Genomic DNA, 26,392 nt, shown 5'->3' with positions numbered 1-26,392 from the left:
CCGAGGAGGGTCCCCAAGCCACCATTCCCGGAGCAGCCCCCGGTGCCGCCAGCACGTGCTGGGCGCTCCGGGAACGTCTCCCCCACGCTGCGCCTCCCCTCGCGTGTCTTTTGCCATCTGCTGCTGTCATTAAAAAATTAAATTTCCATCTGCTTTCACACTCCCGCCTCTCCCGCCGGCTCCGGGTGCCGCCGCTCCCGGGGAAGCGTCGCCCCCGACTCCCTCCCGGGATGTGGGTGACGACGCCAAGTTCATTTTCCTGCTGTTGTTTGCTGCAATGGATCCTTCAATCCCTCTTGGACAGCTGGAGGACCCCACTTTGGCTGTCCACGGGCACTGGGGTGACTCCATGAGAGTGCTGCTGGCGTTTTTTGGGGTGCACAACCCATCCCCCGTGTGCTGCCACAGCCAAATTGGGGGTGTGGGGTTTTATTCGCCGTGGGGGGAATAGCAAAAGGGACAAACCCCAGTCCCCCATGTCCAAACCCACCCATGTGGGTGTTCCTGGTGGCTGCATCCGGCCCGGCCGTGCCTTGGGGGCTCCATCCCGAGGAGAGGGGACAGCTCCTGTCCCCCCGTGTCCCCTCTCAGCACGGGCTGCAGGGTGAGGGGCTCTCCCCGCGCCGGCCCTCGCGGGACAGCGTGGTCCCCGTGGGCGTGGGAGGTGTGACGATGATGGAGGGCACGTGCAGGTGCTTCTGTCCCGCTGGGGTCCCCTCGCTGCCGTTCCCACTGCTCACGCACATCTTCAAGCCTGGGGAAATTTGGGGGACAAAAGAGGGGTAAAAGATCCGGTACCAGGGTTCAGCATCCCCCCAGCTCCGTGCCCTCCTCGGTGTCAGCGCTTTGAGAGCACCCACAGCATCCTCACATCTCCTCCCCTGCATCCACCTTGGATTTTGGGGGGGTTTCAGAGGTGGATCCCACCCCTCCCTCGACCACCAGCCCAGCCCACCCGCCCTGAGGGGAGCAGATCGCTTTAATCTGCTTTTTTAATCAGGAGAAAAGCCCCGTGCGGCACAGGCGGCATCCAGGGAGGTTTCAGCTCTTCCCAAGCAAGAAAATGCCCGGAGGGGACAGACACTGATATTTTTAATCTCTTTTTAATTAAGGATAAAGCCCTGCCTTATGTAAGGGAGCTGGAAAAGGGGGAGGGTCTTTTCTTTTATTCCAGACTCCAAGCTCATCAGAGGGGTCTGGAAGCATGGGGGAATATTTTGGGGCTCTCCTGGATTTGGGGCAGGATTGGGATTCCCTGGCTGATTGTTTCCCCTCTTCAGTTATCCCTTGTTGAACAGGGGGGGTTGTGAGACCCCAAATCCCTCCCAACATCCCTGATGTGGAGAGGGGGCAGAGCTCATTTTTGGTTGATGCATCCAACTCTGTGCCCATCACAACCAGAATCCCACAGAATTTGGGCTTGGGAAAAGCCAGGGAAGAGGCAGCCCTGCATCCTGGAGAGGGATCCTCATTAAGCCCCATCCCTAATGACCCCGAGGATGATTAGCAGGAGTCAGAGGGATGCAGAGCTAATGGGAGATGCCATATCCAGCCTTGGCCCTGCCAGGCCAGCAGCACTAAAAGCTCCCACTTTGCCCCTGTGCAGACATCCCTGACGCCATTCCCGGCCTAAATCCATTAAGAAAATTCAAGTTGAGGAAGAAGCTCCTGGTTGGAGCATCCCTGGGGAGAGTGGAGCGGTGAGGGATGATCGGGGCCAGCCTGGAGGTTGGGAGCTGGGACCCAAACTCTGGGGGGCTGACCCCTGTGTCCCAGCCACGTGTCCCTGAGCAGCCCTTTCCTTTCTCCAAGGAAACCCACCTGATTTCTTGAGCAAACCCATGGATTCTCCAGAGCAAAAGGTGCAGGATGAGCAGGGAAAATAAAGCAGGGAAAATAAAGCAGGAAAAATAAACAAAGCAGGGAAAATCCTCTTTGGGGCCATCCAGGCGCAACAGGTCACCCGTGAGCCATCAAAAATTCCACCACACCCATCCCACCCACACCTAAACCTCCTGTGGGAACCACCATCCCTCAGGTGCCTTGAGGGAGCAGCAACAGCCCAAAGGCCCATCCCAAACTGACCTTTCAGGCAGGAGAACTTGAGCCCCATGTTTTCATCCTCTCAGCGGGACGCAGCTCTCCAGCTCCGCCGCCGGCCGCTGGCGCTGGGGAGGAGAGGAGAGGCCTGAGGGAAGCGATGCTGGGGGGGAGGAAGGAGAGGAGCTGAGAGCTCACATCTCTCCCTGCCTGCCTGAGCCTCCAGAGCCACAGGAAACGCGGCTGCTCGCTCATAAAACCACCCGTGATGTCACGGCACCTCCGTGACTCAACCCGGGCCCGGGAGGTCCAGGAAGAACTTTTTGGGAGGATGGAGAAGGAACCTGGTGCTGGGTGAGGGTCCCATCCCAGCTTCTCCACTCCTGGGGTTTGGGCTGAGAATATTTCAGGATGAGGAGGTTGGGAGCAGGAGGAACCTGCGCTGGTTTTAGGTTGGTTCTTGCGGAGAAAACCCCGAGTCCACACAGAGGAAACAGAGGGATGATCCCAGGGCTGCCTCCTCGGATGCACTGCTGGAATTCACATCACCCTGCTCCTCTTGGGATCCCTGATGTCCCCAGAGTGTTTAGATGGATAATTCCCACTGTGAGACATCATTTTTTCCAAGATGCTGATAATTTTTCTGTAAAAAGGCGCCCTTTTATTGGGAAATCTTCATCCCTCCTCCCACAGCTGCTGGGAAAAGCTCATTGGGATGAGGGTCAGTGACTCATTTGGCTCTTCCAAGCTCTGGGCCACACAGAGGGCCAAGGAAAGCCCCTGTTCCCCTGCCTGACCTCTGCCTTTACAGCAGCAGCCAGCAAGGGGAAGTGAGAATTTGCCATCTCTGCTTTGAATTCTGCATTTTTATTAGTTCCCCAGGTGCAGCCAGAGCTGTGACCCCCCTCAGGGCTGGGGAGTGGAGTCCTCCCCAGGACCTCACTTTGCAGCTCTCCTGGAGGCTGCCCAAACAGCAAGGAAACTGTTTTGAGGCAAATCTTGTGGGTTTTGGCACCTGCTGGTGGCTCACACACCAGCACAGGAGGGTCACGCTGGGGACACCCAGCTCTGTGCACAGGGGGTGTCCTCTGGGATTTGATCCTTTGGGATCTGATCCTCTGGGATCTCATCATCTGGGATCTCACCCTTTGGGATCTGATCCCCTGGGATTTGATCCTCTGGGATCTCACCCTTTGGGATTTGATCCTCTGGGATCTCATCACCTGGGATCTGATCCTCTGGGATCTTGCCCTTTGGGATCTGATCCTCTGGGATCTCATTCACTGGGATCTGATCCTTGGAGATCTCACCCTTTGGGATCTGATCCCCCGGGATCTCATCCTTTGGGATCTGATCCTCTGGGATTTTATCCTCTGGGATCTCATCCTTCAGGATCTGATCCCCTGGGATCTCATTCCCTGGGATCTGATCCCCTGGGATCTCATCCTTTGGGATCTGGTCCCCTGGGATCTCATTCCCTGGGATCTTATCCCCTGGGATCTCATCCTTTGGGATCTGATCCCCTGGGATCTCATTCCCTGGGATCACCCCCTGTTAACCAAACCCTCACAGAGGACACAGCATCCCCCTCCCAATGGCCGAGGGCCAGAATTCCTGTCGAGAATTCCCCCTGCCAACATTCCAGCGGGATGGTGGAGAATTCCCCCTGCCAGCATTCCAGCGGGATTCCCGCTGCTGGGGCTCCAACTCCTCTCCCGTGTGCCAGCACCAGGCCAAAGAAATCTTTGCATCCCGACGAGTTCCCGCTCCAAAAAACCCCAGACACTCCTCGCAGGCATCACTTGGAGCAGGGACCGAGCTGCCCGGGTCGGGGGGACACTCCGAGGCTGCAGGGAGGGGAAGAAGGGACAATCCGGGGCTCCCAGGGGGTGGCACTTACCCGCTGCCCGCAGGGGCGATGCCCGCGGTCGCATCCCACCTCCAGGATGCTCCGGGGTACCGGGGCTGGCACGGGGGTGCCCGCGGGAGGTGGCACCGGCTTTGGGTGCTTTGGGTGCTTTGGGTTTGGAGAGGTTGATTGGGAACGTGGCTAATGAGGTTAGCGGCTCCTCCCCATCCATCCCCCGCTCCCAGCCCGGCCGTGCCCGGCACAGCCCTTGGGTGATGAGGGAATGCTGCTTTACTCTCAGCCCGCTGCACAAGGCAGCCCAGAGCAGAGAGAGAGGAAAAGGAGAGCCCTGAGCTGCCAGCAGTGCCCCCGGGCATCCAACATCCCCACAATCACCCTGAGGGCTGCCAAAGGTCAGCGAGTGTCCGCACCCAATCCATCGGGGCACCCTGAGCTCCTGATGCCAACAGACATCGACCTCTGGGAGCTCCTCCACCTTCGCCAGTTCCCAGGGAGGATCTTTCCCCTTCCCCAGCCCCAAAACCAGCCTGGCAGCGGGAAGGGCACCGCGGCTTCCTCACCATTCCCGGGATGAGCGCTCCGGGTCGGGTCCCACCCCGCTGGGAGGATGCCCGGGGGAGGCTGAGCCTCCCGAGCAGCCGCCTTCTCCCGCACTGCCATTAGCAGGAGAAGCTTTTCCAGAGGCTTTTCCATGTTCTCCATCCTCCGCAATTAAGAGGCGAGGCCCCCGCATCGGCGGCGTTCCAGGAGGAGTGAAAAGAAGAGGTTGGGATGAAGGGAAGGCATGAAATGGGAAGGGAAGGCAAGGTGGGAAGGCAAGGAAAGGGAAGGGAAGGCAAGGAAAGCTTGGAACTTCAGCCCAGGACCAGGAGAGAGCTGATCCCACCAGTTCAGGAGGTCTCCATTGGGATCAGAGCCCGGCTGGGATGGGCAGCAGGGAGAGCAAGCCGTGCTGGGTGGTTTTGCTCCACTTTCTGCTGGTTTGGCCCTGCCATGTCGGATGAAAATCAGAAATCTGGGAAGAGCTGATTTCCTTCCCCATGTGCCTGCTCGGATTTGTCAAAGAACTGAGTTCTTGCAAAGCTCCAGGGTGGCACAGGGGCAAGGCTGCAGCTCCAGCTGTGGGCACAGTCCTGGGCAGAGAGGTTTGCAACCCACAGCTCCTTTTTTTCCCTCAGAAAACACACTAATTAATCGGTTTATATGGATTTTTTCCTCTGTTCAGCTGCAAAGTCTAAGACTTAGAGACAAGTCCTGAAGCAGAGCCTGGCAAAGCTGATCTTTCCAGATCCCATCCCAAGCTCAGAGCACACAGCACCCCAGGATCGCTCCCTGGCAGCACAAATCCAGTCAGAGCAGCACAGATCCCACCTCCACCTTGAGCTATTTTACTGCCTGCCTCCAAAACTACCTGTTTGCTGCTGCTGGGTGAGAACAAACAGCCCCAAACCCACGAGGGCTGGATTTAGCCTGGCCTCAGCAGTTGTTGTTACAGCAGTGACAAAAAGTGATTGTCTTGCTGCAGCAGGGATGGGAAACATAAACAGCAGGCTGCTAAAATACCTGTGGTTAGTTCTGCGGGTGCAGCTGCTCTGCTGACACCTGATAGGCACAAACACAGCGTCAAACACCCCTTCCTGTCCTCCCCAGGGCTGGGGAACAAAGCAAAAGCCTTTGTGAGGCTTTATAAAGTGGGGGTTGTCCACCTTGAGGTGCTGGGGATGGCCTGGAGCCCCTCTGCTGTGGGGCCCTGGTCACTGCTGGGCCAGCAGGGTGAGGAGGAGCTGAGTGCCAGGAACAGGAGCAGCCCAGTGGGCTCAGCACACCCTTTGAGGGTCACCAGGAGCTCCTGGTTCCTGTCACGAGGCTCTGAGCTGTGGCTTGCTGAGCGTCAGGGCAAGTGGCCAAAGCCCACCAAGAGCCAGCTGGCCAGGGGAGGAGGAGGATGGGCTCAGGGGGTGGGTGGGTGTGAGTGAAGGTTTCACTCCCTGGGGGAAGATTGTCCTTGCAGAGCCTGGCTGTCCCCCGAGGTGGTCACTGGCTGGTTTCCAGCCCTGCCTGCATCCCTTTGGTACCGAGCTGCTCCTCTCCCGCTGTTCCCAACCCTGCTGGGGGGTGAGGATGGAGGGCAGCTCCCCCATTGCCTCTGGGGGAAGGGCAGGGAGAGCTGCTGCTGCTTCCCAGGCGCCAGAGGAACCGCAGGGACAAGGGAGGCGTTGTGCAAACGCCGCCACGAGAAAAGCTTTGGCTGGAGAGCCCCGAGCAGCTCTGCTGGCTCCCTTCAGGAGCTGCTCCTGCAAACACCAGCTGGGCTCCCCTCTCAGCGGGGAGGGGGAGGAAGCAGCTTTCTGGGTCACCGAGTGCCAGGGTGTGCTAACGCAGGTGGCACGTCACCCTGGCTCCGTGCTAACGAGGCCACCCGTCCCCTCCTGCCCCCGGCCCTTCTGGCCCGAGCAGGGCACAGGGCTGATCCCACCCCAAAAAGGGGCTGCTCCCACCCCAAAAAGGGGCTGCAGGCTCCTGCCCGGGGCTTGCCAGAGCTGGAAGTGGCAACCAGTGCTGGGAGAGGAGAAGAAATTCCCTCCCGGAGAGAGATCCAGAGTCACCAGGGCTGGCGAGCGGCACCGGAGGGGATGCCAGGCGTGGGGAGGGAGGGAGGAGGATGTCACGAGGAGGCAGCTGAAGATGCAGCTCCAGGGGAACTGGAGCAGCTCCAGCATTCCCCAAGCAGCAGCTCTTGGCAGGACTGGCAGAGAGAGCCACCGGCAGAACCGTGTGGGCTGGAGGCGCCCCCGGAGCAAATCCAGTGGGATGAGGTGGAGCAAATCCAGCGGGATGAGGCTGAGCTGCTGCACAAGGGGGTCAGGGGGGAAACAGGGAACCAGCACCTACCTGAGGCACGGAGCTCCTGCATCCAGAACAAAACACCTCTGCCCAGGCATGGATCCAGCCGGGAGGCCACGGGAAGCCGGGAATTGGCTCAGGGACGTGGCCCGCTGAGCTTAATCTGGGCCCAGCTTTCCCTTTTATCCCCTGCTGCTACAACCTCCACAGAGTTTCTCAATTAGCTCCATCTTTTAAGCTCCAGGGTGCATTTCTAGGAAGGGCAGTGGCGTTTCTCTCCCTGGCACGGCTCCTGCCCGCATCCCGCTGCAGCAGCTCTGCCTGGAAGCGCTCCCGGGGTGCCCCTCACCCCCTGCCCACCTACCAGGTGTTTTTAAGAGCAGAATTCCCCGCTCCCCTCATCCCAGCTCCGGCAGGCTGGAAGTGCCACACGCTGTCCCCACCCCGGCAGCCCCCCGTGTCCGTCCTCTCCAGCTCTGCCTCTGGGAAGCCAAGAGGAAGGGAAGCAGCTGGGGTGGACTTTCGAAGGAGAAGGCTGGGTGAAAATGTGGTCTAAAAGCGACAGGGAAAAAAAAATCAAGAAGGGAAATCGATAAAGCCCTCGGCGGCTCCTTGGGCACGCGGAAAGCGCTGCTGGCCAAGGGGGAAGCGAGGAGGGGGCTGTGCTGCAGGACTGGGACATGTGGAGGTGTTCAGGTCCAGCTGGGAATAGCAGATCCCAGCAGGATGGGAGGGGAGCAGCACAACAGGGTTGGGCTGGTGTGGGTGCTCCAGCTCGGCTCCAGGAGATGAATTCCACCCAGAGGAGAAGCAGAGCTCACAAATCCAGCACGTTTCCCCTCGAGGCCATTTTCCAGGCTGCACTCAGCCTCCATTAGCGTTATCCCTGCTCTCCCTGGCAGTGCCCTCCTCCAGAGGCATCTCCAGACGTGGAGTGCAGCGATTAGGCCGGGAGCCAGGGAGCAGAGAGAGCCGGGCACCGCGTCCTGCATCTGTCACTGTCACCTCTCCTCGCCTGCCACTCGCTGAAGGAATTCTGGGGGGCAGGGGGCCGCCCCTCACAGCTGGGGAGAGCCCTGCACATCTGTCTGCTGCTGGTTCCAGCTGTGCCAGGCGATCTCTGAACCTGCTCCCGTGGCAGCTCCACGTCTCTGCTGGCTTTCCTCAGGGAAGGAATATCCCGGGAGCAGATGGGAAGAGGGAAAATGCCAGCAGCAGGCTGCTTCGCTGGCTGGATGGGGAAAAAACTCCCCCAAATCCTCGTCTGCACACACAGAGGGATGGGCTCAGGGAGAACGTGGGACATGGCATTCCCTGGGAGCAGGGACCTCACTTGTGAGTGCCCCAGGACAGCTGGGCAGGGATTCCCTGGCTCCTGTCACCCCTCTGCTTGTGGGGATGCTTGGCACTGCTCTGGAAAATTGGGCAGAGTGGGGAAAAGAGAATCCCACAGCCTGGCAGAGCTGGGGGTGCCCACCTGGAGAGGAGAAGCTCCAGGGAGAGCTCAGAGCCCTGCCAGGGCCTGAAGGGGCTCCAGGAGAGCTGGAGAGGGACTGGGGACAAGGGATGGAGGGACAGGACACAGGGAATGGCTCCCACTGCCAGAGGGTGCATTTAGATGGGATTTTGGGAAAGAATTCCTCCCTGGGAGGGTGGGCAGGCCTGGCACAGGTGCCAGAGCAGCTGTGGCTGCCCCTGGATCCCTGGCAGTGCCCAAAGCCAGGCTGGGAGCACCCTGGGATGTTGGAAGGTGTCCCTCCATGCAATGGGATAATTTTAAGATCCTTTCCCACCCAAACCATTCAGGGATTCTTTTTGTCAAGTGCTTCAGGTTGAGTGGATGAGGTAAAAAGTTGGGAGTTAAAACATCCAAGCAGGGAAATGCCAAATCTCTAAATTTTGGTGGATAGGGAGGAAAAAAGTTAATCCTGGAAGTTTAATTGCTAACAAACCAACAAGAGTAAGACACATTCCCAGTGCTGCCTTCCCAGCTCTCAGCAAGAGATGAGTTCCCCAAGATTTCCTCCCCCTGTTGTTTGAAAAGGAATTACCTTGAATTCCTGCCCTGGATCCAGCAGATTTTCAGCCAGGGAAGCAGCATTTGCTCTGGGCACATCAGCAGGAAAGGGGAGCACAGCCTTCCCTGAGCCCTGCAGCTTCCTCATTCTTCCAGGAGAGCCACGGTGGCTTCCTGGATTTATGGAACTGCTGCTTTTGTCCAGCCTTCAATGCAAATAGGCCATGGGAGATATGATCTGCAGGCTTGTCATCTTTGCTTAAAGCCAGCCTGGGCTTCTGCTGGTGGCAAAAAATCCTCATTTGAAAGCAAAGAGAAGATTAAAAAAAGAGGAAGACAAAGCATTAAAAGCTGCTCCCCTTCCAGCAGTGTGTCCCAGGTTAGTCACAGGGAATATTCCAGCAGGTTACACACTGAGGAGACAAACTGCCTAACAGGGGGAGCAGGATTAGCCTGAATTTGCATATTTATGATCAAAGCTTGAATAGGAGATGCTGTTACAAAGAACAAGAAACACATTTCCTGTGGCTCAGGAGAGCAGCAGCTCCTTCTGACAACCCCACACACGAATCTGGCTAAGATAAAGATCTGCCTCTGGAACAATACCTTGGATTTCACTGGGTGTTTGTACAAAATCCTCTTCCTGCAGCCTGGGTGCTTTGCATTCTGCTCCTGGGATATCTTTTCCTACAGAAACGGAGCGGAGCAGCCACTGGAATGCATTATCTCAGTCCTTTGGGGAGCTAAATACGTGTTTTCTGTCAACAAGTGAAAACATTTCCCTCTCCTGCGAGCCTGACTCAGCCCAGGGAAGGTTCTTGACTCGGTGCCAGCCTTTGGTAATCACACCTCAGCCGTGCACAGCAGGGAGATAAAAACCAAAGTGCCCAAAGCTTCCTCTCCTGCCTCCCACCTCACCCCACAGCCCTGTGGAATCCCACCTGGAAGGAACTCCACAGCCTGGGGGCATCCAGGCTCTATTCCCTGCTGCAAATGGGATTTTAGCCTTGCCCCATCCCTCTCCGAGACCAGGAGTAAAATTAGGGTTTATTGACTCACAATGGTGAGGTTCTGACGGTTCCACTTGGAAATCAGCCCAGGTTGGATGGGGCTCATGGGGAAGGTGTCCCTGCCCATGCAATGAGATGATCTCCAAGGCCCTTCCAGCCCAAACTTTACTGTGATTTTAACACTAAGATTGGAGACAGACAGACATTTTGTGGATATTTGGATCTTCTTTGTAACAGCATTTATGGGCAAGAAGAGAAGGAAATCTGGAGGAATTGTTGCAGGTTGAGACTGTGTTTACCAACAGTTAGGAGAGAGGCAACAAAGAGCTCTTCTAGGCTGGTATAAAGCTGCATTGTCCAGAAAAATTCTCCTTGGAAATAAATATTAATGGGAAAGACTAGGCAAGCTGAACTAGGCTGTATCCAGGCCCCCTGATTCCATGTACTTGGATCATGTGGAAAGTGAGACCTGCTGATTAACTCCCCCCTCAAAATGCATGAAATTAATAAAGTATTTCACTACTGTAGACTCCAGCTGTAGATTCAAACTCAGTAGCGTGCTTCCAGTCCTTTTTATAAATAATTTACTTTGGGTTTAACACATTCAAGCAGTAACTGTGCTTGCCAAGCCCACAGAGAGCAGGACCACCAGATTATTTGGGAATACTGCTTTAAAACTCTCTGTCATGCTAAAGCACTGCAAAACAGGCGACACATGAGCATGGAACATCCTCAGCAGTTTGCATTTTACTGTGCCAAGAGAGTTACAATTCCAAACCAGGCCAGAAAAAACCATTCACCTCCCATTTGATCTACTTGCCCTTAAAATCTCTCATCTGAGGATAGGATTGATTTTTTTTTTGGAAAGGTATTTCCAGAAATTGTTAAAAAGTAACCTCTCTGAAGATTAGAAAAGCTGCAGTCAAAACTTTGGAATAGGAACAGTGGGGGCCAAGCAGAAGCAGTTCTGGTTTCCAAGGAATAGCAACATTCACTACAAGTGGGATGGTGTCCACGAGGACAGCTGGCAGCTCTTCCAGGGAATGTCACCACCAACATTCCGTGGCTTTAGGGACACAGCACCGCGCCACGGGACAGGCCACTCCTCTTTAATCAGTCAGCTTTCCACACAAGGTACTGAATATTAATTCTATTTACATTCAAAAATAGCATTTTTCTCTCTTCAGTACAGAGTGGGAATGGCCATGGAGCAGTCAGGAGGATCCCTCCTAGCACAGGTGCAGCACAGCTTTGTTGATCTCCGGGTTTGTCCAGTCGTTGCGGATGTCATCCAGGTGATTGTCAAAATCCACCAGTGTCTCGTAGGATTTGCTGTCCAGGAGGGAGGCAGCGATGCGCTGGGCTTCGGTCCAGTCCTCACAGAAATCACTAGGATGGAAAAGAACCAGGCATCAACTGGAATCACCACAAAAAACCTCTGAATGGAGCCATGCTGCTGCGTCCTCACACGGACAGCCTGTTTGTCCCCAAACTGGGGAAATCCTACAAGGACAGCCTGTTTGTCCCCAAACCTGTGGTTGTCCCCAAACCTGTGGGGAAATCCTCCCAAGGACAGTCTGTTTGTCCCCAAACTCTGGGGAAATCCTACAAGGACAGCCTGTTTGTCCCCAAACCCGTGGTTGCCCCCAAACTCTGGGGAAATCCTCACAAGGACAGCCTGTTTGTCCCCAAACTCTGGGGAAATCCTCACAAGGACAGCCTGTTTGTCCCCAAACCTGTGGTTGTCCCCAAACCTATGGGGAAATCCTCCCAGGGACAGCCTGTTTGTCCCCAAACCTTTGGGGAAATCCTACAAGGACAGCCCGTTTGTCCCCAAACCTTTGGGGAAATCCTCACAAGGACAGCCTGTTTGTCCCCAAACCTGTGGTTGTCCCCAAACCTGTGGGGAAATCCTACAAGGACAGCCTGTTTGTCCCCAAACTCTGGGGAAATCCTACAAGGACAGCCTGTTTGTCCCCAAACCCTTGGGGAAATCCTCACAAGGACAGCCTGCTTGTCCCCAAACCCGTGTTTGTCCCCAAACTCTGGGGAAATCCTCACAAGGACAGCCTGTTTGTCCCCAATCCCCTGGAGCTCCCGTGTCACTCACACGTGTGGGTCCTTGCACCTCCACTTGTTCTCGTGCAGCTCGTACACGTGGATGGCAGGCTCCACACACTCCATGGTGAATTTGGTGTTGTCAACCTGGGGTGGGACACGGAAACGCCACCTCAGTCTTCTCCTCAGCATCCCAAGAGATGAAATAAACCCAAAATTGGTTTGTAAAAACAGGGCATCTTACACCCACCCACTGTTTTACTCTCCAACTGCCAAATACAAGCTGCCAATGTCCTTTGGCACAGCAGTGAGGAGGCAAAGCCCTGATTGTGACATTAAATACATGAATTTAAGTTGCACGAGGTGGGCTGCAGCCAGAAATTGCTGCCTGAACATGTAGAGAAGGCCTCCAGTTCCTCTGGGGTGGCAGAGAGCTCAACACAGTCTCTCTGTGGATGTACTCTGTACTTCGCTGCTCGTTGCATCTCCTCCCCAGAGCATTTTGGAGGGGAAGAGAAACAGAATTCCTCATGAAAGGAGGCAGAGAAGAGCATTTCCCTGGTCCAGCAGCAGGCTCAGAACACGCAGAGGGGTGAGGGGAAGGAAGTTCTTTACCATGATGAGCGCAGTGTCCGTGAAACCCTCGGCAATCCGGGAGGCCACTTTCTCTGCAACCTGGTTTGGGCTGGAGCAGAAAGGAAAAGGAACTGAGTGATGGGAGCCACGAGTTTCAGCTGAAAGCAGCAGGAAATGAGCTCAGAGAGATGTGAGAGTGACTCTGGGTGCTTGCAAACAGGAACAAAATAAAGGAGCTGATGGCACAGCTGATATAAGGCTCTGCAGCACCCGAACTGGAGCTTGGCTGGGTTTAGGAATGGCTTTGGAATGACACAGAATCAACATTTGGTGCCCTCATATCTTCTTCCCCCAGACCAAAGACCCTGCCCTGGCAGATGTTTAAAAAAGAAATGAGTTTTCTCCCCAGTCTGCACTGAAAACTTGTCAAAAATCAGGAAACCCTTGATAACCTTTCCCACGTTTCAAAGGTGACAATCTCTATGTGGTGCCACTGACAATCTCTGTGTGGTGCCAGTTACCTTCAGAAATCAAACTGGACTTTTAAAAACCATTAAGCCTGTGATATTCTTTCAAACCTCAAAGAGAAAAACTGTAATCTCTCCTTAAAAATGTGTTCAGCAGATTTATAAGGAAAGGACAAATACTGCTTTCATCCCTGTTAGACACCATAGAGATCACAAGTGTTCCTTAATAAACATAATTGAGTTTGAATATATATTAACAAATAACTGTAATCAGAGCATCATGAAATGGTTTGGGTTGGGAGAGACCTTAAAGATCCTCTAATTCCATCCCTTGTCATGGGTGGGACACCTTCCACTATCCCAGGCTGCTCCAAACCCCATCCAACCTTGGACACTTCCAGGGATGGGGCATAATACTTGAAACAAGTTGTTCTTATTCTAATTAGTCCCAATCCTGGATTTGTCCAACAGATAGAGGGGAAAACGTGGAATGCACAGAACTAAAATTAAACTGTGGCTCCACAGGAAAGTCCCTTATTGTTTAGTGAGTAGTCTGAGTCAGCCAGCAGGAAAAAAAAAAAAAAGACTAATCCTGAGGAAAAGAAGTGATAAATAAGAGATATCACTACCTGACAAAATCTTCCACTTCTTTACCACCAGTAAAAAACTGCTTGGAAAAAACTCAGCGATGATGAAGAAATGTAGAAAGAATCAGGTCACTCCTGACTTTCCAGAAGATCCTGGGAGCCGTCAGACTTTCCAAGATCCATCCTGCACGAGCAAACACTCTGCAGATTTTGGCTTTTTCCCTGACAACTGCAATTCAAGAAGCTGGCAGCGGTTCAAAGAGTGGCTTTTTATAGCAGCCACGGGAGGAGAGCAGGGATGCTGCAGAGCCTGGACTTGCTGCACCTGACCAAAGGCCACATCCCGCAGCCCCACGGGGACAATGTGGGAGCAGCTGAGAGTTGTCACAGGGAATCACACACGCCTGATTTCTGGGCATGATTGCTGCTGGCAGAGTCCAAGGTACGAGCTAAAAGAGCAAACAGAAGGAAATATTGGCCCAACACACCTGGCATCTTTCACGCGTTCGTTCGCCTGGTAATATCCAGCTATCACGTAGCTGTTCTCCTTGCACCAGGAATCAATCTGGAAAAGCAATGGGAACAATAAATCCTAGGGGAAAAACCCTCCAGGATCAAGGAGAAAAAATAAATTAAACAAGCCAGGATGAAGGAAATCTCATGGCTGTCCTGTAAATAAAGCAGTGTTGCTCCATCTCTGCCACGGGGCTCTTAAAATAAATCCACATTTCTGTCTGGCTGTGGGAGTGCTCACAGTTGGGTGGATTGAGCTGGGATGGAAACCCAACAGAGCATTTGGAGATGATGGGAAGCATTAACCAAACGGAGCAAAAGAGCAAGGAGCTGTCTCCGTCAAAGCCTGGCCTAAATCCCAGTGACAGGGCAATTAAACTCAGCCTGAGAGGGTTTGGGTCTCACCCACCAATGGCTGGGACAATTTTCTGCCAAGGCACTCCAGGGAACGCTGCCCTTGTGGATTTGTGGCTGCCCTGTCCTTGCAGAAAGGTTTTATTTCTAATGTCCCATTTCTAGGGGAAAACGCAACAATTTGGGGCCTTCAATAGAAAATAAAAGCTTGAGGTGGAAGGTGAATGTGAGGCAGAAGTTTGTTCCATTTAGCAGCTTTTCAACTGAGATAAAATGATTTTCCTTTGAGAGATCTTCCTTATTTAACATCTCCATGTAAATGCTTAACCAGATGCACTTTTGGCATATAATTTAGACAATTTTTGATTTACACAAGTACAAAACTTAGGTCGTTTTGTTGGTTGTTGCATTTTAATTAAATGAATTTAAACACTGATGTTCTTGCTGCTTTAAACTGGAGCTGATTTCCTCCTGCTGAGTCTGGCTTTGAAAATATCTATATATATATCTATATATATATATAGATATATATATATATAAAATGGTGTATGTAATGTATGTATATATATACATATATATATACACACACTATGGTATCTATATATATGGTATCTATATATATGGTATCTATCTATCTATCTATCTATCTATATATATATGATGTTTTTTATTAGAATTGAGGGTATCAAGTCAGCAAAATACAAATACAGAAGGGGAGGAAGCAGCTCGAATTTTAATTTAGACAATTTTTGATTTACACAAGTACAAAACTTAGGTAGTTTTGTTGGTTGTTGCATTTTAATTAAATGAATTTAAACACTGCTGTTCTTGCTGCTTTAAACTGGAGCTGAATTCCTCCTGCTGAGTCTGGCTTTGAAAATATCTATATCTATATATATATATACATGGTATCTATATATATATATATATATATATATATGATGTTTTTTATTAGAATTGAGGGTATCAAGTCAGCAAAATACAAAGACAGAAGGGGAGGAAGCAACTCGAATTTTCCTTTGCAGTCCCTAGAGAGCACGGCCTCAAAAAACCCTACCCAGCTCTATTAAAAAGGCCTCCAAAAATACATCTGGTGCTGACCTGTGGCATCCTGGGAGTCAAATCAATCTCATTTTCAGCAATAATTATTGTATTAGACTGCAGAACCAACCAAACAAAGCAGCCATGTGAATAATCCAAGGGATCACACGGATTTAAGTGACAAAAAAAAAAAAGCTGTGCAGCCCTGCAAGAGCTGCTGTCTCAATTCCAAACCCATTTTGAGGGCTTAGGACTCTGGTTTTAATTGTGAGTGGTTTGAAAGCTTGGCATTAGAGCCAGCAGCCCAGGCAGTAAAAAATATTATTAATAATAATAATTATTACTATTAAAAAAACCCAACTCCATCCATTTGAAAATTAAAAACCACAGTCCTAAATCCATTTTTGTTCCATACCAAAAACTGTCTTGAAAAGAAAGAAGAGAATGATTTTAAGTTCTCACTTTCCTAACTGGTAATTAAAAATTGCTTCTGCATAAAACAAAATGGGGAAAAAAAAATCTAATTTTGGAATGAAAGCTGTTTCCAGCTGTAATTTCCAAGCCCAGCACTGATCCCCAACAGGTATCTTACAGCAATTAGCTCCTGTTAGAAATATTTTTAATATTTGAATTATTTTCAATATTAGAAATATTTTTAATGTTGGAAATATTTTCAATGTTAGAAATATTTTTAATGTTAAAATATTTGCAAGGTTAGAAATATATTTAATGTTGGAAATATTTTTAATATTAGAAATATTTGTAGTCACTTCTAGTCTTGCCAAGGAAAAATCCAAAGTGGCTTTGGTTTGCTGAAGCCACCAGGGCTGGAAAACCCTGGGAGGAGGAGGAGGAGGAGGAGGAGGAAAAGGAGGAGGAGGAGAAGGAGGAAAAGGAGGAAGAAAGGGAGGAAAAGGATGAGGAGGAGAAGGAGGAAAAGGAGGAAAAGAAGGAGGAGAAGGAAAAGGAGAAGGAGGAGGAGGAGAAGGAGGAAAAGGAGGAAGAAAGGGAGGAAAAGGAGGAGGAGGAGAAGGAGGAAAAGGAGGAAAAGGAGGAAAAGGAGGAAAAGGAGGAAAAGGAGGAAAAGGAGGAAAAGGAGGAGGAGGAAAAGGAGAAAAAGGAGGAGGGGGAAAAGGAGGGAAAAGGAAAAGGAAAAGGAAAAGGAAAAGGAAAAGGAAAAGGAAAAGGAAAAGGAAAAGGAAAAGGAAAAGGAAAAGGAAAAGGAAAAGGAAAAGGAAAAGGAAAAGGAAAAGGAAAAGGAAAAGGAAAAGGAGGAGGTGGAGAAGGAGAAGGAGATGGAGAAGGAGAAGGAGAAGGAGAAGGAGAAGGAGAAGGAGAAGGAGAAGGAGAAGGAGAAGGAGGAAAAGGAGGAGAAGGAGGAGAAGGAGGAGAAGGAGGAGAAGGAGGAGAAGGAGGAAAAGGAGGAAAAGGAGGAAAAGGAGGAAAAGGAGGAAAAGGAGGAGGAAGAAAAGGAGGAAAAGGAGGAAAAGGAGGAAAAGGAGGAAGAGGAGGAGGAGGAGGAGGAAGAGGAGCTGAGTGCTGTTCCAGGAGAGGGAAGTGCTCCTCGGTTTCTCCTTTTTGGAGCTGTGGTTGTAAAATCACATCAATTAGCAGAGAAATCCAGAGGCTCCAGTGCAACTTAATTCACTTTTTCATCACGACTCTGGCTTGGGAAAGGATTTCAGAGTGCAAATTAAACACGGCAGCTGCTGCTCTGCCCTCTGGAGCTCCAAAACCCAGGAAATCAGAGAATTCTGGAATATCCTGAGCTGGGAGGGACCCTCAGGGATCATCAATCCAACTTCTGGTCCTGCACAGACACCCCAAAATCCCTCCCCGTGCCTGGCAGCGCTGTCCAAATTCTCCTGGAGTTCTGGAACCTTGGGAATGTGAACATTCCCTGGGGAATTCAGTGCCCAACCACCCTCTGGAGGTGTTGGTGTGGGGTTTTCTCATCCCCTGAAAGTTTTAGGAGGCAAAGCCTTGAAGTTTGGAAGTCCCTCCTCTATTTCCAGATGAAATCTGGAGATTTTTTTTGCTCCCATCCCATTCTGGGAGGACTCAGGGCAGGAAAGAGGAGCTGGAACTTGTGGGGTTGGTTCCAAAATCCCTCCCACAGGGCCACCCTCGACCAAGAATCAGCAAAAACTGAACTTGGAAAGAAGCAGATCCCATTAAATCCTGCCACAGCTCTGAAATCCTTTAGGAATGAGGCTGCTTTGCTACAAAAATGGGAGTTTAAGCACCCTGATCTCCCTGATTTATTCTGGATCCACACACCAGCTTCTACAGAAGATGTGGAGCCACCTCCTCCCAAGCTTTTCCGTGAGGAAATCCAATTTTCACAGCTGCTCTGACAGGATTTACTGACACCTCTGCCTTTGTTTAAACCCAGAACAGCAGCAAAAGGCCCTGGGCTCTTGTAAAATTCTGTTTTTTAAAGGATCACAGCAGTGGCTGTAACCATTCAGAGCCCTAATTATTGTGGGAAGCACCAAGAGTTTCCAATCTTTGCCTTTTTGTACCAAAAACTGGGAGTAAATAAATAAAATCGTGCCATTCCTTCAGCTCTGGGATAATTTTCTTCCTTCAGATGTTGCAAGAAACAGGATTTATTTCCTAATAATCTGATCCTGCTCCAAGATCTACACTAAAAAGCTGCACTGAAGGCCTAAAGTTCACCAAAATTCAGTGGAAAGACATTTAATCGTGATTTAATGAAAGCACACAGCGCTCTGCTACTCCTACACTGCTGCAAATAGATTTAAAATGATAAATTTTGGGTGGTTTATGGTAAAACGAACTGGTCAGGGCTCAGGCTCAGCTCCTGCCCTGTGCCTCTGGCTGCATTTCATCATTTCCAGGCTCCACAAAGATGTCAACATTGCCACAGCTGGGAAAAACCTGGAATTTATTTAGGAATAAATGGGATTTGCTTCCAAATAAAATCTTTACTGGGATGAAAAACACTGAGGGAAACATTAAAGACAAGTCTGGAGGAAGCAGAAATTTGCTGGTTTTAAGGGTATCAGGAAGGGATGGATTTTCTTTTGCTCACAATGATGGGATGTTTGGCTTGGAGGGGATTTTGGCTCATCCCATTCCATCTTCCACCATCCCAGGCTGCTCCAAGCCCTGTCCAGCCTGGCCCTGGGCACTGCCAGTGTCTGGTTTTCCCCAGGGAAGGCTGTGTTCCCCTTTCCTGCTGATGTGCCCAGAGCAAATGCTGCTTCCCTGGCTGAAAATCTGCTGGATCCAGGGCAGGAATTCAAGGTAATTCCTTTTCAAACAACAGGGGGAGGAAATCTTGGGGAACTCATCTCTTGCTGAGAGCTGGGAAGGCAGCACTGGGAATGTGTCTTACTCTTTTTGGTTTGTTAGCAATGAATGACTTCCAGGATTAACTTTTTTCCTCCCTGTCCACCAAAATTTAGAGATTGGGCATTTCCCTGCTTGGATGTTTTAACTCCCAACTTTTTACCTCATCCACTCGACCTGAAGCACTTGGAAAAAAGAATCCCTGAATGGTTTGGGTGGGAAAGGATCTTAAAATTATCCCATTGCATGGAGGGACACCTTCCAACGTCCCAGGGTGCTCCCAGCCTGGCTTGGGCACTGCCAGGGATCCAGGGGCAGCCACAGCACCTCTGGGCACGTGTGCCAGGGTCTCAGCACCCTCCCAGGGAGGAATTCCTTCCCAAAATCCCATCTAAATGCACCCTCTGGCAGTGGGAGCCATTCCCTGTGTCCTGTCCCTCCATCCTTGTCCCCAGTCCCTCTCCAGCTCTCCTGGAGCCCCTTCAGGCCCTGGCAGGGCTCTGAGCTCTCCCTGGAGCTTCTCCTCTCCAGGTGAGCACCCCCAGCTCTCCCAATTTTTGGAGCATTTCCATCCCCAGCACTGCCCAACACCTTCCTGCACCCCCAAAAAAAACCCTGCCAGCATCACATCCCCAGGGACAAAACCTCCCTGCACCCCCTAAAAAATCCCCCTGGCAGCATCCCTGATCCCTGATCCCCGGGGCAAAACCTCCCTGCACCCCCAAAAACCCTTTGCCATGGCATCCCTCATCCCCACAACAACATCTCCCTGCACCCCAAAAAAACACTGCCAGCATCCCTGATCCCCTCGCTAACACCTCCCTGCACCCCCCAAAAACCCCAACCAGCATCCCTCATCCCTGATCCCCGGGGCAGCACCTCCCTGCACCCCCAAAACCCCCCTGCCAGCATCTCATCCCGGCAACAGCACCTCCCTGCACCCCCCAAAAAAACCCCCAGCCAACATCCCTGATCCCCGGGCAGCTCCGTACCAGGGTCAGCGCCACCTCCAGCATGGGGGCGAGCGCCAGCGTGCCGTGGAACAGCGGGATGCAATCCACCAGCAGCGCGGGCTGCGGCGCCGGCGGCCGCTCCGCCACCAGCAGCCCGTTAACGGCGCAGTGCGGGTACTTGGCGCCGTGCAGCAGCATCTTGCAGTAAGCCTGAGTGGTCAGCTTCATGGTGGCCGGTGTCCCGGTGTGCTCCCGGTGTGCTCCCGGTGTCCCGGTGTGCTCCCGCTGTCCCGGTTCGGCCCCGCTGTCCCGGCACGGTTCGGTCCCGGCGCGGCCCTGCCGCCAAGCGCCGCCGGTGTCGCGAAGTGCCGCCAAGCGCGGCCGGCTTTGGGACAGCGGGGTGGGGTGTGTGGGGGGGTGAATTTGGGATGGTTTTTGGGGGGGTTTGGGGTTCTACAATGAGGGAGGGTCCAAAAGTCAGTGGGATGGGTGGGGTGGATTTGGGGTGGTTATTGGGGTGGGTCAGGAGTGGGTTTGGGGGGGTTTGGGGGTGTTTGGGGTGGGTGTGGGGTGGGTTTGGGGAAGTTTGGGGAGGTTTTGGAGGGGTTTGGGGAAGTTTGGGGAGGTTTTGGGGAGGTTTGGGGTGGGTTTGGGGTCCCACAATGCGGGAGGGTCCCAAAGTCAGTGGGGTGGATTTGGGGTAGTGATTGGGGTGGGTGTGGAGTGGTTTTGGGGGGGGGGTTGGGGGGCTTTGGGGAGTGTGGGATGGGTGTGGGGCGGGTTTGGGGGGGGGTTTGCGGGGATTTGGGGTGGTTTGGGGTGAGTTTGGGGTCCCACAATGAGGGAGGATCCCAAAATCGGTGGGGTGGATTTGGGGTGGTTATTGGGGTGGGTGTGGGGTGGGTTTGGTGGGTTTCAGTGGGTTTGGGGGTGTTTGGGGGGGTTTAGGGTGGGTTTGGGGTCCCACAATGCGGGAGGATCCCAAAGTCGGTGGGGTGGATTTGGGGTGCTTATTGGCATGGGTCTGGGATGGGTTTGGGGGGTTTGGAGTGGGTGTGAGGTGGGTGTGGGGGTCTGGGGTGGGTGTGGGTTGGGTTTGGGGAGTGTGGGGTGGGTGTGAGGTGGGTTTGGGCGGTTTGTGTGGGTTTGGGGTGGGTTTTGGGTGGGTTTGGGGGGCTCAGGGATTGGAAGTGCCCAGGGCGGGTTGGAGTGCCCATCCCGGGAGGTGTCCCAGGAATCCCTGAGGCGGTGCTCTGTGCTGGGGGCACGGTGGGGTCACAGGGTCACTCTCGCTGATCCCGGAGCTCTTTTCCACCTTTAACAATTCCCGGAATTTTGGGAATATGGGACAGACCTCCAGCGGCGGTCCTTCCGCATCCCATCAGCCCCTGCGCGCGGGGGGGCGCTCCGGCCCGGCGCTCTCGCTGCCCCGCCCTTCCGGCCCGGCTCCTTCCGGTGCCGCCACCGTAGAGGACGGTCGCCAGGTCGTGAGGCCGCGCCGGGCGAGCGGGGCCGGGAGCGGGCCGGGAGCGAGAACCGAGCCCCTCCGCCATCCCCATCCACCGCCGGGCGGGCGGGGCGCGGGCACGGGCCGGGAGCGAGAACCGAGCCCCTCCGCCATCCCCATCCACCGCCGGGCGGGCGGGGCAGCGCGGGTTGTGAGGGGGGAATGTGAGGGGGCAGCGCTGCGACCCCTCCCGCGGGTTCCACCCTACCCCTGCGCGGTTCTGTCGCGACATGTCGGGGTGACAAGGGCAGGGGCAGCCAGCGGGAGTTTGGGCGGCTTTGGGCTGGGCTGGGGTCAGCGGAGGGTCGCAATCCCTGGAATCAGTGTGGTGGGAATGCCTTGGCTGGGATCGCGCCCTGCCCTGGGGTGGCTGCAGTGGCTCCGGGATGCGCTTGGGGCTCCTGGAATCTGCCCAGGAATGGTTTATTTTGGAATAACAGCGTCCTAGAAGTGTGGTTTAAATAAGGGAATGTCCTTTGCTTCCTGTGCTGGAGGCTGGGGTTAAAAACAGCGAGAGAAAGGCTCATCCCAAATCTCCCACTAAATCATGGAGGGCTGTGCTGCCCTCTGCAGAAGGAGCAGGAAATCTCTAGGCTGTATTTTTTCTTTTAATATAAACTCGCGGAAAACGTTCTTAATGTCACCTTGTCGCTGACTGTTGCTGCCTGCCCCTGCAGGATGTTGGCTTCCAGAGTGTTCAGCCTGGTCGGCAGGAGATCCATCTCCACCTCCCTGTGCCTGGGGGCACACGGACACGGTGGGTCGGGGCTGGGGAAGGGGAGGAGCACACAGAGCTGCCACGGGTGGGCAGGCTTGGGATGGAGGGAATCAAAACCATCCCACCAGCTGGGGAGGTGGCAGGAATCACGGGTGTGGCATCATGCAGGTGGGAGAAGAGCTGCGAGGTCACCAAGTCCAGCTGTGCCCCATCCCCGAGCTCTGAGTGCCACCTCAGGGATTCCTGGGACACCTCCAGGGATGGGCACTCCAACCCTCCTTGGGCACTTCCAATCCCTGAGCCCCCTTTCCATGGGGAAATTCCTGCTGCTGCCCACCCTGAGCCTGCCCTGAGGCCGTTCCCTCTCCTGTCCCTGTTCCTGGGACCCCCTGGCTGTCCCCTCCTGGCTGAGGGTCCCTGTGCCCCCCCAGCTGCCCCTGGAGCCCTGGCAGTGCCCAAGTCCAGGTGTCCCTGCCCGTGGCAGGGGTGCAGTGGGGAGATCTTTCAGGTCCTTCCCAAAGCGTTCTGTAATTCCTGTTTGTGCTGTGGGAATTTCTGCCAAACTCTCCCTCCTCCTGCACTGCTGGGGTTTGATTGTGAGCGGTCAGAGCTGGTTGTGACCGGTGTCCCTCTGTCCCTGTCTGTGTGTGTCCCTCTGTCCCTGTGTCCCTCTGTCCCTGTGTGTGTGTGTCCCCCTCTGTCCCTGTGTCCCTCTGTCCCTGTGTGTGTGTGTCCCCCTCTGTCCCTGTGTCCCTCTGTCCCTGTGTGTGTGTGTCCCTCTGTCCCCGTATGTGTCTGTCCCTGTGCATGTCTCCCTCTGTCCCTCTGTCCCTGTGTGTGTCCCTGTGTGTCCCTGTGTCCCTGTCTGTGTGTCTGGGTGTGTGTCCCTTTGTGTCCCAATGTCCCTGTGTATTTCCCTCTGCGTGTCCCTGTGTGTATCCCTGTGTGTGTGTCCCTGTGTGTGTCCCCCTGTCCCTGTGTGTGTCCCTGTGTGTGTGTGTCTCCATGTCCCTGTCTGTGTGTGTCCCCGTGTGGCCATGTCTGTGTGTGTCCCCATGTCTGTGTGTGTCCCCATGTCTGTGTGTGTCCCTGTGCATGTCCCTGTGTCACCGTGCGTGTCCCCCGTCCCTGTGTATGCATGTCCCCATATCCCTGTGCGTGTCTCCGTGTCCCTGTGTGTGTCCCCGTGTCCCTGTGTGTGTCCCCATGTCCCTGTGCATATCCATGTGTGTGTCCCTGTGTCCCTGTGTCCCTGTGCGTGTGTCCCCATGTCCCCATGTGTGTGTCCCCATGTCCCTGTGTGTGTCCCTATGTGTGTCCCCATGTCCCTGTGTATGTCCCCGTGTGTGTCCCCATGTCCCTGTTTGTGTCCCTGTGTCCCTGTGTGTGTCCCTGTGTCCCCATGTCCCTGTGTGTGTGTCTCTGTGTCCGTGTCCCCATGTCTCTGTCTCCCTGTGCCCCTGTCCCCATATGTGTGTCCCCCTGTCCCCATGTCCCCCGTGTCCCTGTGTGTGTCCCCGTGTGTGTCCCGGTGTCCATCCCCATGTGTGTGTCCCCCTGTCCCTGTGTACCCCATGTCCCCCGTGTCCCCCTATCCCTGTGCGTGTCCCCATGTCCATCCCCGTGTGTGTGTCCCCGTGTGTGTCCTGGTGTCCCTCCCCACGTGTGTGTCCCCCTGTCCCTGTGTACCCCGTGTCCCCCGTGTCCCCCTGTCCCCGTGTGTCCCCCGTGTCCCGCAGCGGGCGTGGTGAAGGCGGAGGAGTACACGCTGCCGGTGTACGCGGACCGGCGGGACGTGCCGCTGCCCGAGGTGGCGTTTGTCCGGGAGCTGTCGGCGCAGCAGCGCGCGCTCAAGGAGAAGGAGAAGGCGGCCTGGAGCGCCCTGTCCGTGGAGGAGAAAGTGGAACGTAGGTCTGGGGGGCTCTGCATGGTTTCCACCTTCCCTGCTTGGCTGGGGAGGGAGCGTGGAGATGGAGCTCCACCATCCCGGGCTGCTCCAAGCCTGGCCTTGGACATTCCAGGGATCCAGGGGCAGCCACAGCTGCTCTGGGCACCTGTGTCAGGCCTGCCCACCCTCCCAGCAGGAATTCCTTCCCAATATCCCACCTAAACCCACTCAGCTCAAAGCCATTCCCCTTGTCCTGGCACTCCAAGCCCTTGTCAGAAGTCTTTAGACAGCTTTTTGTTCCAGGCCGTGCTTGGAATGCCCTTCATCCTTGTTTTTCCCAGTGTCTGTGAGCAGAGCTGATCCATGAAGGAATTTTATTAATTATGGTGGAGCTCCTTGTGTGCTCCATGGTTTTTATTCCCAAGATCTTCTTACAGAACATGCAATGCCACTGCTGTGGCTTCTGTTCCATATCTGAGGTCACACTCAGCCATTCCTTCCTCTTCCAGAAACATAACAACAATAACAGTAATAATAATAATATTTATTTCTTGATTCCCATCTGCTTTCAACCAGCCAGGAAAAAAAAATCTCTTCAGATTAACAGTCCATTGTTAGTCCAGCTGGGTGAAGTGAGCCCCAAACACAAACCTGGATTTGAATGTTAATAACCACTGACCTTGGCATGAACCAAATTCCAGCTAATGAAGTCTCCCCGTGGGTGTTTTGACTTGCAAACAAATCTGCCTCATCTTTTCTAACTGCTCTCGTGGTAGGAAGGGAGAGCCTGGTCTGGGAAAGGTTTAAAACTTTTTGAGGAATTGCTCCAAATTTTCTGTTGCTTTGGATTTTAAATTCCTGTGGATTTCAGTGGCAGCTGAGAAGCCTTTTGAGCTCAAAACATTCCTGTGGGGATTATTTGTGCTTGGAAGCTTTGGGGTCAATAACCACACTGGGAATTGGAGGGGAGGAAGGAGAACTCCCAGTTTTCCTTCTTTTAGGTCTACACTGTAACTTGTGGCCAACTTTAGGATAATCTGTAAAATGGAGACTAAAAGTCATGAGGGGGTGAAACAACTGATTGGCTTTTGTGTGTGCCAAACCTAATTTAGCATCCATCCCCTTTTGGGCAGCCTCAGGCTTGGTTCACCTCCCTCTGCAGAGTTCCTGGTCACCTGCAAATCCCAGGAAAAGTTAAAAGAGAGGATTTGATACTTTTTTTCCCCCCCCAGTGTATCGGATAAAATTCAATGAGACCTATGCGGAGATGAACAAAGGGACAAACGAGTGGAAAACCATCCTGGGGGGAGTTCTGTTCTTCCTTGGTCTCACTGGAGTCATCCTCATCTGGCAGAAGAACTTCAGTAAGTAACTCTTCCATGGGAGAGTAGGGTCAGGAGGTGCCTGATGGGAATTCTGTGGGGTCAGGATGCTTTATGGAACAGCCAGAACAGGGATTTCCAGCAGGAGCTGCCTGAAAACTTCATCCTGGAGCTGTAGCTGGTGGGGATGTAGCAGAAATATTCAGGAAGCTGACTCACAGAAAGGGAGTGGAGCTTTGGGAGGACGGGAAATGGGAGGGAGTGAGTGGTGAGATTCCTGATTCCAGAGTTTCCCCTCTTGTGCTGCACTGGGTAGTGAACATTTGGGTTTCTGCCACGTTTGGCCGCATTCCCAGCTAAGGATTCAACCTCCAGGGAACCTCCAGCTGCCAGGAGGCAGAGCAGCAGTTAAAGGAGCTGCTCCTTGCCTTGAGGCTCCCAAAAATAGGCAAGCAGGAAGCTGTTATGTTGGTGATGGAGGAAACCACTGGAGAATCCATGTGGGAGTGTGGTTTGAGCTGGATGCAGCAGAGACTGCAGGCAGGGAGTGGAGATTGGAACACATCACAGACTCACAGGCTGGTTGGGGTTGGAAGGGATCCTGAAGATGGAAAAGATCCTGAACACACACAGGGACATGGGGACGCACACATGAAGATCCATTTCACCATCCATGGCCAGGACACTTCCCACTGTCCCAGGTTTCTCCAAACCCCGTCCAGCCTGGCCTTGGACACTTCCAGAGCTGGGGCAGCCACAGCTTCTCAGGGCACCTTGCTCCAGTGGGATGACTTCAGGGGGAAAAAACCCTTTTATTAGCAAAACTTAGCCCAAAATTCCCAACTTGCTGAGGCGGCACGAGGATGAAATTCCATAATTCCCTAATTCCCATCCTGCAGTGTACGGCCCCGTCCCGCACACCTTCACCGACGAGTGGGTGTCAGCTCAGACCAAGAGGATGTTGGACATGAGGGTGAACCCCGTGCAGGGCATCACAGCCCAGTGGGATTTTGACAAGAACGAATGGAAGAAATAAAGCAACTCAGTGGAACCTGCTCTGCTTGAATACGAGATGATTCCATCACCCGTGTGTGACCTCGTTGCTTGTTGTACTGGAACACCCTCTCCACCTCCAGAAATGCTAATAAATGTCTGGTTAACTTGAGAGCTGCCTGTTGCTGGTCTCTGAGTGGGTTTCTTGGGGTGGGACATTGGGTTTATGAACAGGATTTGCTGCCTGGCTTAATGTTTTCAGGGCTAAGAAAGCTGCTGCCAAAATTCTCCCTTCAGCTGAGCTGGACTCTGCAGG

The 26,392-nt window shown here is 53.3% G+C and overlaps 2 protein-coding genes and 1 long non-coding RNA gene across 5 annotated transcripts; 1 reads left to right on the top strand and 2 right to left on the bottom strand.

The window, feature by feature from the left end:
* Nucleotides 1-413: 413 nt before the first annotated feature.
* On the bottom strand, nucleotides 414-6,770 carry LOC115496768 (uncharacterized). 3 transcript variants are annotated; one of them, XR_012057678.1, is made up of 3 exons: nucleotides 4,471-6,770; nucleotides 2,086-2,203; nucleotides 414-754 (listed from the first exon to the last, which is right to left on the bottom strand). It is a non-coding gene; the product is annotated as an uncharacterized lncRNA (long non-coding RNA). The 3 variants fall into 3 exon arrangements; XR_012057679.1 differs by lacking the exon at nucleotides 4,471-6,770 and adding an exon at nucleotides 3,941-4,344; XR_012057677.1 differs by lacking the exon at nucleotides 4,471-6,770 and having other exon boundaries at nucleotides 2,086-3,931.
* Nucleotides 6,771-10,510: 3,740 nt separating this feature from the next.
* Nucleotides 10,511-20,023, bottom strand: EMC8 (ER membrane protein complex subunit 8). Its single transcript, XM_012569332.5, has 5 exons — nucleotides 19,688-20,023; nucleotides 13,958-14,034; nucleotides 12,455-12,524; nucleotides 11,892-11,986; nucleotides 10,511-11,170 (listed from the first exon to the last, which is right to left on the bottom strand). Exons 1-5 carry the CDS (start codon nucleotides 19,874-19,876, stop codon nucleotides 11,011-11,013), a joined length of 591 nt encoding a protein of 196 aa, XP_012424786.2. The 5' UTR covers nucleotides 19,877-20,023; the 3' UTR covers nucleotides 10,511-11,010.
* Nucleotides 20,024-21,102: 1,079 nt separating this feature from the next.
* COX4I1 (cytochrome c oxidase subunit 4I1) lies at nucleotides 21,103-26,248 on the top strand (the record flags this gene model as incomplete). The annotated part of the gene is given in 5 exon segments (NM_001279248.1): nucleotides 21,103-21,132; nucleotides 21,833-21,912; nucleotides 23,613-23,780; nucleotides 24,994-25,125; nucleotides 25,983-26,248. Coding segments are annotated over 4 exon segments (516 nt in total). The 3' UTR covers nucleotides 26,120-26,248.
* Nucleotides 26,249-26,392: the final 144 nt, after the last annotated feature.

Source organism: Taeniopygia guttata, chromosome 11, assembly GCF_048771995.1.
Source record: "Taeniopygia guttata chromosome 11, bTaeGut7.mat, whole genome shotgun sequence".
NCBI lineage: Eukaryota > Metazoa > Chordata > Aves > Passeriformes > Estrildidae > Taeniopygia > Taeniopygia guttata.
The sequence above is the reverse complement of the archived record's forward strand: the minus strand, read 5'-3'. Positions and strand labels throughout refer to the sequence as shown.

Coding starts and splice junctions, on each gene's coding strand:
- EMC8 (XM_012569332.5), bottom strand. CDS start 19,876: ATGAAGCTGACCACTCAGGCTTACTGCAAGATGCTGCTGCACGGCGCC. Junction 12,525..13,957: donor GAACGCGTGAAAGATGCCAG/GTGTGTTGGGCC, acceptor TTTCTGCTCCAG/CCCAAACCAGGTTGCAGAGA. Junction 11,171..11,891: donor AGGTGCAAGGACCCACACGT/GTGAGTGACACG, acceptor TTTCCATCCTAG/TGATTTCTGTGAGGACTGGA.